Below are 13,188 nucleotides of genomic sequence, written 5' to 3'. Positions count from 1 at the left end.
GTCGCGCGACTCGGTCGAGGGTCAGGGTGGTTCCACCCCCGCGACGCCGGCGGAAGTCAGTGCCTTCCTCTCGGCCATGAGGAACCTGGCTCCGCCGTCGGCGCCCGCTGGTGCGCCTTCGGGCCCCGCGGACCCGACTGGGCTGCCTTGCCAGCCGGCGGCTCTGGCCCCGGCGCCGTTGACGGCTCCGGCCTCGACGCCGCAAGCGCCCGAGGGGCCCGTTCTCGAGTCCCCGTCGACGCCGGTCAACCTTGTCACTCCTCCACCGGCGTCGACTCCGGTTCCACCCCCGACGCCGACGTCGACTCCGGTTCCACCCCCGACGTCGACTCCGCTCGACGCCGTGCCCCAGTTTAGTCCCGGTCCGGGCCCGGCGCCGGTCTGGCGTCGATGGACGCCGAGATCGACGCCGCTAGAGACACATTTTGTCTACCGCCCGGCTCCGTTACTTTCTCCTCTACACCAGGAGTCGGATGATGGGGACTACTGGGAGGGATCCGAGGATCCTATGGCCCATCAGGCCCAACTGTCCCAGGACTGGGCAGATGAACTGGGGGAGGCCAGTGGTCTGGATACCTCGCCAGACACTGGATTCATCTCTCCTCCGACTGTGGCTTCGGAGGAGGGTGCTGCTTTCTCCGTGGTGCTGCGCAAGGCGGCCGCAGCCCTTGGGCTCGAGCTCCCTGCCGTGGCTGTGAGGACGAACGTCCTCACTGAGGTGCTTCAGTCTGCAGCAAGCTCCACTGAGCCTCTGCTGCCGTTCAATGAAGCCCTCACTGACGTTCTCCAGGGCACCTGGTCCAAGCCCTCCACAGTTCCTCCTGTGGACAGGAACGTTGCCAGGCGCCACCGCCCTGCTCCGGGCGACCCCAGTTTTCTGTCCCAACACCCTACCCCTGAGAGCCTGGTTATCCAGGCCTCCACCTCCCAATCCTCTTTCCCGACCGCCCCGCCGGACCGGGATTCCAAGAGACTGGAGCAGTTTGGCAAGAAACTGTTCTCATCCCTTAGTTTGGGCCTGCGGTCTTTGAACACCGCTTGTCTCTTGGACCGTTATTCCCACTCTCTGTGGGATGCGGTGGAGGACGCGCTGCCCCTGTGTCCGGAGGAGGTCCGGACACGACTTACCCAGGCTCTGGCCGATGGGAGGGATGCCGCGCGACATGCCATACGTTGTGGGCTTGACACCACGGACTCGCTGGGTAGGGCCATTTCCACCACTGTGGCGCTTCGACGTCACGCCTGGCTGCGGTCCACGTCGTTTTCCGGCGATGTCCAGAGCACTCTCATGGACATGCCGTTTGATGGCACTCGCCTGTTTGGCGAGAAGGCGGACAGTGCGCTGAACCGCTTTAAGGACTCCCGGGCTACGGCCAAGTCCTTGGGCCTCTCGGCCCCGCGGTCGCAATCTTCCGCTTTTCGCCCCTTTCGTGGCCAAGTAAGGGGTGCCTCCTCACGTGCGCCTAGCCACCAGCCGCAGAACCAACCTGCGCGCGGTCGCGGACGTGGTTTCCGCCGAGGCGGATCTGGAGGACGACGAGGTCAGCCCACATCCACCCCGGCAGCATCCACCTCAAAGCCTTCCTAGTCCGAGCTTTCAGGCCCATTCCACGCCAGTGGGCGGCAGAGTTCGCCATCACCTGCTCCACTGGCGGTCCATCACATCGGACAGGTGGGTGCTGCAAATCGTCCGAAGGGGCTACTCCCTCCCCTTCGAGACGACCCCTCCAGCCATGCCACCGCAGCACCACCGTATCTCGGGGGATCACTTGCATCTTCTCCACGAGGAGGTTTCCGCCCTCTTGGCCAAGGGGGCCGTCGAGCGCGTTCCGAGCCCAGAAGTAGGTCGTGGTTGTTATTCCCACTACTTTCTGGTTCCCAAGAAGGGCAAAGGGGGCCTCCGCCCTATCTTGGACCTTCGGAACGTCAATGCCTTCCTCCGGAAGGAAAGGTTCAAGATGTTGACTTTGGCTCAGGTTCTAGCTGCCCTAGACCCCGGAGACTGGATGGTAGCGTTGGACTTGCAGGACGCTTATTTCCACATCCCCGTCCTGCTGGCCCACTGGCGTTACCTGCGGTTCACGGTGGGCCAAGAGCACTTTCAGTTTACCGTGCTCCCCTTCGGCCTCACCAGTGCCCCTCGGGTGTTCACGAAGGTGATGGCGGTGGTCGCAGCTCATCTGCGCAGATCAGGGGTTCCAGTCTTCCCCTATCTCGACGACTGGTTGTTGAAGGCGGGCTCGCCCCAGACAGTCGTCTCCCACCTCCAGACTACGGCGAATCTCCTGCATTTGCTGGGGTTTTCCATCAACGTGCCGAAGTCACACCTGAGTCCCTCTCAGAAGCTCCTCTTCATCGAAGCGGTTCTCGATTCGGCGCAGTTCCGGGTCTATCCACCGGGTCCGGGATATACAGGCCCTGATTCCCATCTTTCGGCCTCTATCCTGGGTTTCGGTCAGGCTAGTGTTGCGGCTTCTGGGGCTGATGGCCTCCTGCATCCTACTAGTGCATCACGCCAGGCGGCGCATGCGGGCTCTGCAGTGGGACCTGAAGTTTCAGTGGGCCCATTATCACGGCAACCTGTACGACCATGTCTTGATCTCGGAGGGCACTGCACAGCAGTTGCAGTGGTGGCTCACGGACCGCGATTGGGTCATGGGCAGGAGCCTCTCCCTTCCCCAACCGGAGCATGTCGTAGTGACGGATGCGTCCCTCCTGGGATGGGGTGGCCATATGGGAGAGGCGGAGATCAGAGGCCTCTGGTCTCCGGCGGAGTCTCGTCTCCACATCAACCTGTTGGAGTTGAGGGCGATCCGACTTGCACTGAAAGCCTTCCTTCCCTCTGTCAGGGGCAGTGTCGTGCAGGTGTTCACGGACAACACCACCGCCATGTGGTATTGCAACAAACAGGGCGGGGTGGGGTCGTGGACCCTTTGTCAGGAGGCTCTGCGCCTCTGGACGTGGCTGGAACACCAGGGCGTCGCCCTAGTGTTTCAACATCTGGCGGGCTCTCTGAACGCCAGAGCGGACGAACTCAGCCGCCGGTGCATGATGGATCACGAATGGCGTCTGAACTCCGAAGTGGCGCAAGGTCTCTTTCAGCAGTGGGGAGAGCCTTGGTTAGATCTATTCGCCACCGAAGAGAACGCGCAATGTCAGCAGTTCTGCGCGTTGGAATTTCCAAGGCGGCACTCGCTCGGCGACGCTTTTCGTCACGAGTGGAGTTGCGGTCTGTTGTACGCCTTTCCGCCTATACCACTTCTGCCCAGAGTGCTGAAGAAGATCAGGCACGACCGGGCCCAAGTCAACTTGGTGGCTCCGGATTGGGCACGAAGATACTGGTATCCCGAGCTACTCAGTATGTTGACCGATCCCCCGATACATCTGCCCCTTCGGGAGGATCTTCTGTCGCAGCAGCAGGGGACGGTCCTCCACCCGAACCTGTCCAGCCTCCACCTCCATGCGTGGAGATTGAGCGGCGGCAGTTGATGCCATTTGACTTGCCTCCTGAAGTCTGTGATATCATTCTGGCAGCCAGGCGTCCCTCCACAAAGACGGTATACGCCTGCCGGTGGAACAAATTTGTGGCATGGTGCACAGCAAAGGCTGTGGATCCCCTTTCCGCCCCTCTTTCTGAGGTTCTCCTCTTTCTTCTTTCTCTGGCCCGGCAGGGCTCTGCCCTGGGCACCCTGAAAGGTTATCTTGCTGCCATCTCGGCCTTCTTGCGGCTTCCTGATCAGCCTTCTCTTTTCAAGTCCCCTGTAGTTACACGCTTTCTAAAAGGCATTACTCACACGTTCCCTCCTGTCCCTTTTGTAATGCCTCAGTGGGACTTGAATCTTGTTCTCACATTTCTAATGTGCGCTCCCTTTGAGCCTCTTCATAATTGTCCTCTTCGTCTACTGACGCTTAAGACTGCTTTTCTGGTAGCCATCACCTCGGCTAGACGGGTGAGTGAGCTCCAGGCTTTATCTTCAAAGCCTCCTTTTCTGTCTGTTCATCCGGACAAGGTTGTCCTTCGGCCTCGTCCCTCCTTTCTTCCGAAAGTGGTGACTCCATTTCATCTTGGGCAGTCTGTCACCTTGCCCACCTTCTTTCCGCCTCCGCATCCTTCCAAAGAGGAAGAGAGGCTCCACCGTCTGGACCCAAAACGTGCGCTCTCCTTTTATCTGGACCGCACAAAGCAGTTCCGGGTGGACGACCAACTTTTCGTTGGATACGTGGGTGCTAAGAAGGGGAAAGCTGTGCACAAACGGACCATCTCTCGGTGGGTCGTTTTGTGCATCAAAATTTGTTACTCTTTGGCAAAAAAGGACCCTCCAGTTGGGCTGCGCGCCCATTCTACTCGGGCCACAGCGGCTACTACTGCCTTGGGACGGGGAGTCCCCTTGCAGGACATCTGTCAGGCGGCGACGTGGGCTTCGCTACACACGTTTGCCAGGCATTATTGCCTTGACAGCCAAGTCCGGAGGGATGGCTTCTTTGGCCGTTCTGTCCTCCAGGACTTTCTAGTGTGATCTTGGTTCGCAGACCCACCACCGGGGATGGTATTGCTTGGGTATCTATTCTAAGGTGAGGAATCTAACTAACGTGTTTCTTTCAGATGAACAAGTTACTTACCTTCGGTAACGATGTATCTGTAAGAAACATTAGTTAGTTAGATTCCTCACCGACCCACCCATCCTCCCCGTTCTGCGAACTGACATCTAGGGTTAAGGTTATCCTTTTCAGGCCCCTAGATTTTATTTTTGGCACCAGTGTCGGTCTTTGCATGGCTCTGCGTTCCTGGCGCGGAAGGCTATGTACAAGAACCGACGTCAGCGCGCGAGGGCGGCGTCTAAGTACTCCGACGACGTCATTCCGGCGCACGACGCCGACGACGGACGCGGAGCCGCAGACGACGCCTAGCGACGCGCAAGGGGTATTGCTGACGAAAAATCTTCCGGATCCAGTCTGACGCCTGGGGATATTCTAAGGTGAGGAATCTAACTAACTAATGTTTCTTACAGATACATCGTTACCGAAGGTAAGTAACTTGTTCTTTAGGTAATTGTTCGGCGGGCCTAACTTGGCCCCTGTATCCGGCCCACGCTCTATCGCGATCGGCCTAAACTTGTGACTTTGGCCAGGTCTGGCGCGAACAGCTAACCACATTTGTCTTTTTGTGCTTCTAAGCACTATTTCCACTTAAATCTTTAAAATGGCATATCTCTGGTGTTACTGATGGATTAGTGCCATTTTGGAGTCAAATAATTTATTAGATTGTACTCTATTTTCTAAATTAGTGTGGGGTTTTTCTTGTGTTGTTTCACTTTATTGCTACTTGAAGTGCTGCATAAATACTTTACTCGTTGCCTCTAAGGTAAGCCTGACTGCTTTTGTGACAAGCTACCAGAGGGTTGAGCAAAGGTTGATTTGGGGTTTGATAATATTATGATGTCTCCATTAACCAGTTTTAATACTTTGTTAAAGATGCTTTAACCAATGGTGTACTGAACTCAGTGCTATAGTACACCTGTTTTATTGTAGTACTGTTCATTCTCATTGTTAATAAATTTGCAATTAATTTGTGTTTATATTACAGTCTTTTGTTTATTGTTTAGCAAAAGGTATTTGGTACGTACTGTTTTGTGTTTTTTTTATTTTTTAACTTAAGTTTGTTTACAAGAGATGTTACTGTCCATATATCCCTCAGAAAGCGGGATGTGATGAGATCATGTAGAACGTAGTTAATTGCAGTAGTGGCCGGTATTAGGGCAAAGTGGCCGGGGAGGGTAGAGAGACAGACGAGGACAAAAACAAAAAACAGAACTTACCTGCTCTGCTTCCCGCCGCATCGCATCTCTTGTGCTCCCAATTTTGCACAGGCTCCCAGTCTCCCCTGCGGCCAATCCTGACGCCGCTCTTATGCATGAGTAGCGTCAGGATTGACACCTGAGCGCCCTTGATTTGCGCTCCCTTGGAGACTGTGCTTTGCTGTCTCCAACCCGGCAACGCAGCTGGGTTGGAGATCGCTCAGTGCGCATGTCGGTTCGGCTGTCCTGAGACGGCTGACCAAACCGGCATGCTCACTGATAGCAGTACTCTACCACTCCTCCTGGTGACTGCCCCCGTGATGGCGCCGCCCCAAGACTCGACCATTACTAGAACTTGAAAAATAAAACAATAATAAACCTGTTTTATAATTGTTTTATTTTTCAAGTTGTGGAGACTGCTGGCAGGTAGGGCAACGCTCCTCCGCCATAGCGGAGGAGACTCCGCTGGTTAGTTACCTGATATGCTCTGTAAGTCCTTTTTCTGTCAGTGTCTTCTGTATCTCCAAATGTATTTTATTCAGGAATAAAATATCAAATTTTAAGTATGGAGTCCTTCACTTTGCTCTGCGTTTGGACATAGAGTATTGTTGCATTTCAGCTGATTTAACTGTATTGTCAAAGTTTCCAGGTAGATTTGGATCAGTGTCTAGACTAGCACTAGAGGCATACTTTTTATTTATAAATTCTTACCTCAGATCTCACCTGGCCATTAAATGTATTGTGTGAAGGCTAAAGATCTTTAAAATGCACTTCAAAAACACCTTGGTGCAGATGCGTGTGGTTTGCAGGGGGACTTACCCTCTAGTTCAGTGTTTCCCAAACTTTGTTGCGCCCCAATTTTTGGAGGGTCGGTTAAGCCCGAGCAATAAATAAGATGACTTTAAATTCTGTGTTTAACATGTCACGTTTGTTGGTGCTTCAGAGACAGAGGTCCAGTGTCAGGCTGTCTTCTGATAAATTGCAGCGGGATTGTTGTTTACTTTTCTTTGTGACTGCAAAGTGAGTGTGAAAGGAATGGCATAGGATATTGGTTTTTGCAACACAACAAAATGTGAATACTTGTAAATGCATTCAGCAGTTAGAAAAGCAAAAATGAAGCACAACTTTCTGTAATTCTGAAGTGTGCCGGCACCAGAGATTTTAATAGGATCTAAACAAATCAAAGCACTTTACTTGGTGATGCACAAATGTTAAATATTCACAGAAACCTGATATCCACACATTATCATTTTGTGCTATATAGTTCTATCAGTAAAGCTTTATGTCTAAAAAGTTAGTGGCCATTTCAATCGAAAATGTGCTGGCGGTAAACTGACCATGTGCTACCATACAATGGTTTAGTTGCATTCAGTAATCGCCTCTCTTCATGTCCATTAGAGGTGGGACAGTCACGAAAGTTTGTAATTCTAAAAAGTGGATCATTGTTCTAAAAGGTTTGCTCTACTTGAATGTCTCCTGCTTCCTGTTCGTGTATATGGGTCTGCCACAGACACAGCAGAACTGTGTACTGAGACCCTTACCAAGTTGCAGCTCTTAGCCTGCCTTAATGCCTTTTTACATTGCTGAAATGAAGGAAAATAGAAATGAGTTTGTATAGTAAGGAGAAAAAAGGCTGTTCATTCTCATTTGCCTTTGTTTTTTTGTTACAAGATTCCACAGTGAAGAAACCTGCACTCTCGCAAGAAGCACAAGAATTACGCACTTTATTGGAAAACATCACACTGAGCATTCAGCACAACGATGTCATCAAACCAATCAGTCTTTTGTTACAAAAATGTGCAACAGACGAAAAACGGCAAAGGTAAGCCGGGTTTACAATGCAACTTTTCAATAAAGCCAGTAAGAATCTCCTGCTATCCATATGATAACAGTTAAGTGCTGATTGTGTTTAAGTTGTTTTTATTCGTCATGTAGCCCAGATGGGTAATGAAGAACTATACAGCAGAATATGTGCAAAGGTTTACAGGAAAAAACTGAATGTGAAATGATGCACAGACCACTGAATATGTTCACATTGATTTTCTAATGATAGAAATGATTTACAACATAATGTAACATTGAGGTATTCCATCACTACGTTGTATGGTTAGCAATGTTAAGTTTTGGCATGCTACTTGTAACTGACATTAAATCCTCAGGGCTGTTCGCCAGCGGCTAGGATAGAGACTGTCAAGAATCTTCTTTCAGATCCACCTTGCCAAACCTAGTTATAAGATGCAGATCCTTAGCTTAATTATTCAAATTATCAGGTGATACATTGTTACACAGATTACAGATTTAGGTTTCAATCTCATGGCCATTTTTAGGTCGAGCCTGGGCAGCGCATGCGCTGCTCTACAAGGCATGCTGTATTGTGGTATGGACTTGAAGCTCCGCCCCCTCTCCACCCATATTTTTCATTGGCTTGTGCGCTCGTCCTTTGGAAACCGTGACTTTTCATCGGTCAATAAGTTAGTAGTCCCTCCTTAGTTCCGCCTTGTCTCAATTTGTAACCTCCCATGATGACACTCCTTGTTACATGTGTCCTTACTCGGTAGGTTTTAATTACAACCTCCGAGCACTATTTTGCTAAATGGATTTCTGCCTTGCTGTTGCAGGCAGGACAAGCTCTCTCGCAATACTTTATTTTTTTAATTTAAAATGGCAGCCGCCCCCCTTTCTTTATACACAGCCGTGTAAAGAACTGGGCGCGGCCGACATTATCCTGAAAGCGCGTCATGGGGTGCTTTTACAAAAAAAACATTTCTTAGTCAACTGGACAAACAAATGCTTTTTTTGTGCTCCCATTCAATAAAGGAAAACGCGCTGGGATCCCCCAGAAACGAAAGGAAAACTTTACTGCAGCTCTCCCGGGCACAGCAGGGGTGCCGATATGATAATATTCACTACACTACGGAAACTCGCCCCATAATTCTTTGCGGGCCCTTTTGTCAAAACTACCTTTTGCCCATATCTCAGCCTGTGGTGGTCCCCCCCACACACACACACACAAAATGATACGCACGGAATGCTTTTCTTTTGTAGGTTATCATCTGTGTCCTCACCTTAAGTTGGGAAGGACCCCAAAATAATCACCTTTCCCACTGTGAGATGATTTATAAATCCATTCTTCCATAGTTTGAGCTAATGCACTGCAGCTGGGAGGATGTGTTCAAGATAACTTTTCCTCTTTCTTTAGACAAGCCACGCCTAAAGAAAGGTGTGCGGTCTGCTATTAAAGTGAAACTGTGGCATGGGGCACTTTTCCCCAAAAATACATTTGTTTTTCAACTTGACAAAAAAGATAATTTTTTTTGTAAAAGTGCCCCGTAACGCGCTTTCCCCTTAGTGTCGGCCGCGCCCCTTTCTTTAGACGAGCCGGGTCTAAAGAAAGGGGCGCAGACGCCATTAATGCGTGCCATGGGGTGCTTTTACAGAAATTGCCTTTGCAGTGCAATAAGTCTCGCATTTGTGAGAGTTTAAGCTATTGACATTGTGATTTAGAATGCCAATAGCTCAAACTCTCGTAAATGTGAGACCTATTGCATTGCAAATGCTTGTTTTACACTGTGGACGTTCTAGTAAATTGCACAGATGATTTCCCTAGTTCGCTTTCTGTGTACTGTTGTAGATGTTCAATAATCCAGATAAATATCTGTAGTGACTTTGAAAATTATAAGATAAACACATGCATTTGACTTGACAGCAGCTCGTCACTCATGTACAATGAAAGCCTGCCTGTAGTAGTTTCACTCCGAGATACACTGTTACTACAGTTTATCAGAACTTAGATCCCCATGAAATATTTTTCTCCTATCCTAGATATTTGAATTATGCCTCACTGTGCACCAACTTTAGCTTCAGTAGTCTATCATAGCCATCGCACATGTGAGATCAGGGACTGGTGGCTGTCCTCTCGCGGAGGAAGACCTGTCAGCTGCAGGTTTTGTCTCCTAGAGATTTGCTACAAATGCACTTGAAGCTTATCCCTACTAACGTGGATCGTATACATTTTCTGAGTTATATAAAGTAGACCGCCTTTCAGGAAAACTGAGCATTGGCAATGCAGGTTGAAACCTTGAACATGCAGGAAGTCAAGTTTCCTGAGATATTCAGCATTAACCTTCAGTAACTTATTTTTTAGGGGGTCTGACAGCACTCAAAGACTTGCTACAATTTTACTGCGGGCTTAAGGAGTTTGACTGTCTTATGTATATTTGTCAAGTGCCAGAAAAGCAGAGCAGGACAGCCTTTGTCAGATTCTTTATTGTAGAGGACTCTATTAATATACTATTGTGCCCCAACGTAGAAAGCATTGCCTGCACGTAGGAAAGTCTAGGGTGTGTCTGTGAATAGTAATCAAATGAGGTAACATCTTATGAAATGGCTATGGCTAAAGTTGAATGTTTACAAATACTGAGACTAAAAATAACAACTGGACCAAAGTTTATCCAATCAGATAGGCTTGCAATAGATTTTGGTGCCTCCAGCTTTCTTCTAGTAAATCCATTTACCTTGAAGTGATGTAAGCCGGATTTGACATACACATACATCTCAGCAGTACATCTCAGCAGCCTTTAACACGGGGGCCGTTTTAACTCAATAACCCCTTTAAATGGTCTTAACTCATTTTTGCCAGTGATGGGCAAACTTTAAATACTGAACCACAAACGTCTACCATTTCCTTACGTGTATTTGTTAGGAAGATGCGCTAGCTGTACAGCCTTCATGAAGAGTTCCTCACTAATGCCACTTAAGCACAGTACATGGTGTATTCTTTATTAGGCGTTTTAATAGGGTGTCGTTGGTACAAAAAAGGCTGGCATTCCTTGCAGAAGGAAACTGTGTGTTGAAATAACTGCTACTTTATCAAGACATGGGTGTTTGCCTCCTATCCAGAGATCTGAAAACATTCCTTTCCAGCAGTTATGTAATGAGCCTATGGCTTTTTCATTAGGAGAATTGCCTCCCTCTGGTCCAGGCTCTGCGAGGCAACAGTGACTAATATGGCTGACATTAAGATGAACCTCCATCCTTATTCTCTTTTTTTCACCTTCATGTGCATATCCTTGGACACACTGACCAAGATAATCTTTTTCAACCATGGCAAAAGCCTCCCGCTTCGCCAGCATGCCATCACTTATTGCACAGCTCAACTCTAACTCCCTTGCATCAGACAAAATCACCAAGTTCATCAAGCATGCCTTATTAACTCCTTTTGTAAGTATACCTGATGTCATCCCGGAGACCCCTGCTAACGTCGGACCAGTCCCTGACTTTCCATGTTAACAGATACCATCACAGCTCTCACAGTTTTTGTCCCAAACAGATTCAGAACAGCATTCCATAGAAACTGTTTCTCTATTCAGCTAGATATTTGTTTAGGGGACAGCCAGACCTTTGCAAGACTCTGCCATATTGAATTTCCTAAGTCTACCCACTTCGCCTAGTGGTGTATTTCGGATAGTTATGGAAAGGTCTGAAAACCTACTTTTCTCCTAAGCATTAGGACCATATACAACTGTCCATGAGAATTCACTACTGATGGTTATAACCCCTGCCCAGCTTGTTGTCTGAAGCAGCCGACTGACAGTGTGAACCCTATATAAAAACTTTAAATAAAATCACCTGATAGTATTGTGAGTGTTTTTGGACATTATTGCTTTACATTGCCAACTTTTAGTAATGAGTAGGTACACAGTGCTTGCCTTATAATAAAACCTGTTGCTTGTTGTTGGACTTTTTTTGCTTAGGAGCTCACTATAGCAAAGGTGTGCCCTGCCTAATTAATACAGAAGCAGATACTGATGCTTTGTGCCTTTTGGAATCCTATTGCAAATAACAAATATGTAAATGTAATTGCATCTCCCTTCCTTGCCTTACTTTTGTTGTTTCAGGAAATTTGCCTGGTCGAGATGGTCAATGTGGTTCTAACATAGCCAATATTAATTTGCTTCTCATTCTTTTGCAGAAGTTTGTACAGAGAAATTCTTTTCCTCTCCTTAGTATCTCTTGGTAGAGAGAATATTGATATAGGTAAGTTGCATGTAACATTCTTCAAATGTTCATATATATGTGTTTGTAGGGTCAGTATTTGTTAGCTGAAGCTGATTTTAAAATCAAGAAATGGCAAAAATAAATTCTTCTTTGTAATAGGTAATTATTTACATTGGTTTTTCATGTTGATGCACTTTCTGGCTGTGCAGTGTCAGAAATTGAGTTAATTTTAGAAGGGCAAACCCCGTCCAAGTTAATAAACACAATCTGTCAAAGTAAGAAAACAACTCAAAGAGAATGTCTGCTCATTCCCTGCTAGCAATGGCACGAGTAGCAGGCAGTTTCCCAGAGGAACACATTTTAAGTAGAAAACAACATTAATGTTAAGAACACCATACAATAAGATTCCTAATCCAGTTAGAAAAGTCAAGAAACATTTAATAAGCAAAATGATTAAATTGGATAAAATGAACCAGAGATAAATATTTGCGAACTTTTAGAGCAAAAAATGCACCAAGAAAACTCAAATGGTTAATTGAAATTTGAAGTTCACGGTTGACTGGGACATAGGCATGAATTGAGGCTGCCTGCAATGGAGCATGTAATGAAAGCCAAGTAGTTCACACTAGTGAAAGTGTTAACCTTGTGACGTAAAAGATTTTTCAGTTCTCTGAAACCGGAAAGGGCCCCTTAAGATCTTATACATCATCATTGGGCGCCTGTTGAAGCCTTCATTTTTGGTGCTAAAAGCTCCATGTGGGACAGAGTAGATTTCGTGACCACCATGTTCGATTCATCATCTAGGTAGATTTGATGCATCCACCCTCTCCCCAGTCAAGGTTTATTTTTAAACATTGTCACATTTTTTGTTCTGATATTCATCCAATGGGGCAGGACTGAAAGCTGTAGCCAAGAATGGCTCCATGAGGACGAATACCTTCACCATAAGATCCAGTTGAAGGCATTTTATCATTGGCAAAAATCTCAAAGCAGGATGGACCTGGATATCTTGTATGCTCAGAGTGCACTCTATCTGGGTAACCACCTCAGTCTAGTCCCTCTAAAAGAGGGAAATGTAACTACATCCCAAAAAGGAATTTCTGGTAAGAGAATTCCCCAGGTTACAACAACAGCCCCCCACCCCTACTTCCCACCTGGGCTCTCGGGACAGGCGTCTAGACAAAAGGCCTCTCTTTATTGTAGGCTCTCCAGGGTCTAGGTCAAACAGGGCAGATGGGCCTTCTTAACATTCAGGGAGCCCTTCTTTTTTTGAGTCCCTGTAGCAGCAACAGGAGGCTAACACCTTGACGCTGGTGAGCAGTTCTGGAACCTGGGTGCAAGCAGGAGTCCTTGGTGCTTTTTTTCTTCCAGCTGCCAGGAAGAATCTTCCTTCTTC

At 48.0% G+C, this 13,188-nt stretch overlaps 1 protein-coding gene across 2 annotated transcripts in view; it reads left to right on the top strand.

Moving 5' to 3' along the window:
* Positions 1 to 13,188, top strand: part of DENND4C (DENN domain containing 4C) — a 1,124,311-nt gene that overhangs the window by 1,081,278 nt on the left and 29,845 nt on the right. For both annotated transcript variants that reach the window (XM_085634595.1, XM_085634603.1), the window contains 2 exons: positions 7,467 to 7,617; positions 11,767 to 11,831. In XM_085634595.1, the coding sequence (XP_085490721.1) occupies positions 7,467 to 7,617; positions 11,767 to 11,831 (216 nt within the window). The remainder of the gene's footprint in view (positions 1 to 7,466; positions 7,618 to 11,766; positions 11,832 to 13,188) is intronic.

The sequence above is a fragment of the Triturus cristatus genome, chromosome 2_1 (assembly GCF_964204655.1).
Source record: "Triturus cristatus chromosome 2_1, aTriCri1.1, whole genome shotgun sequence".
Lineage (NCBI taxonomy): Eukaryota > Metazoa > Chordata > Amphibia > Caudata > Salamandridae > Triturus > Triturus cristatus.
The sequence above is the reverse complement of the archived record's forward strand: the minus strand, read 5'-3'. Positions and strand labels throughout refer to the sequence as shown.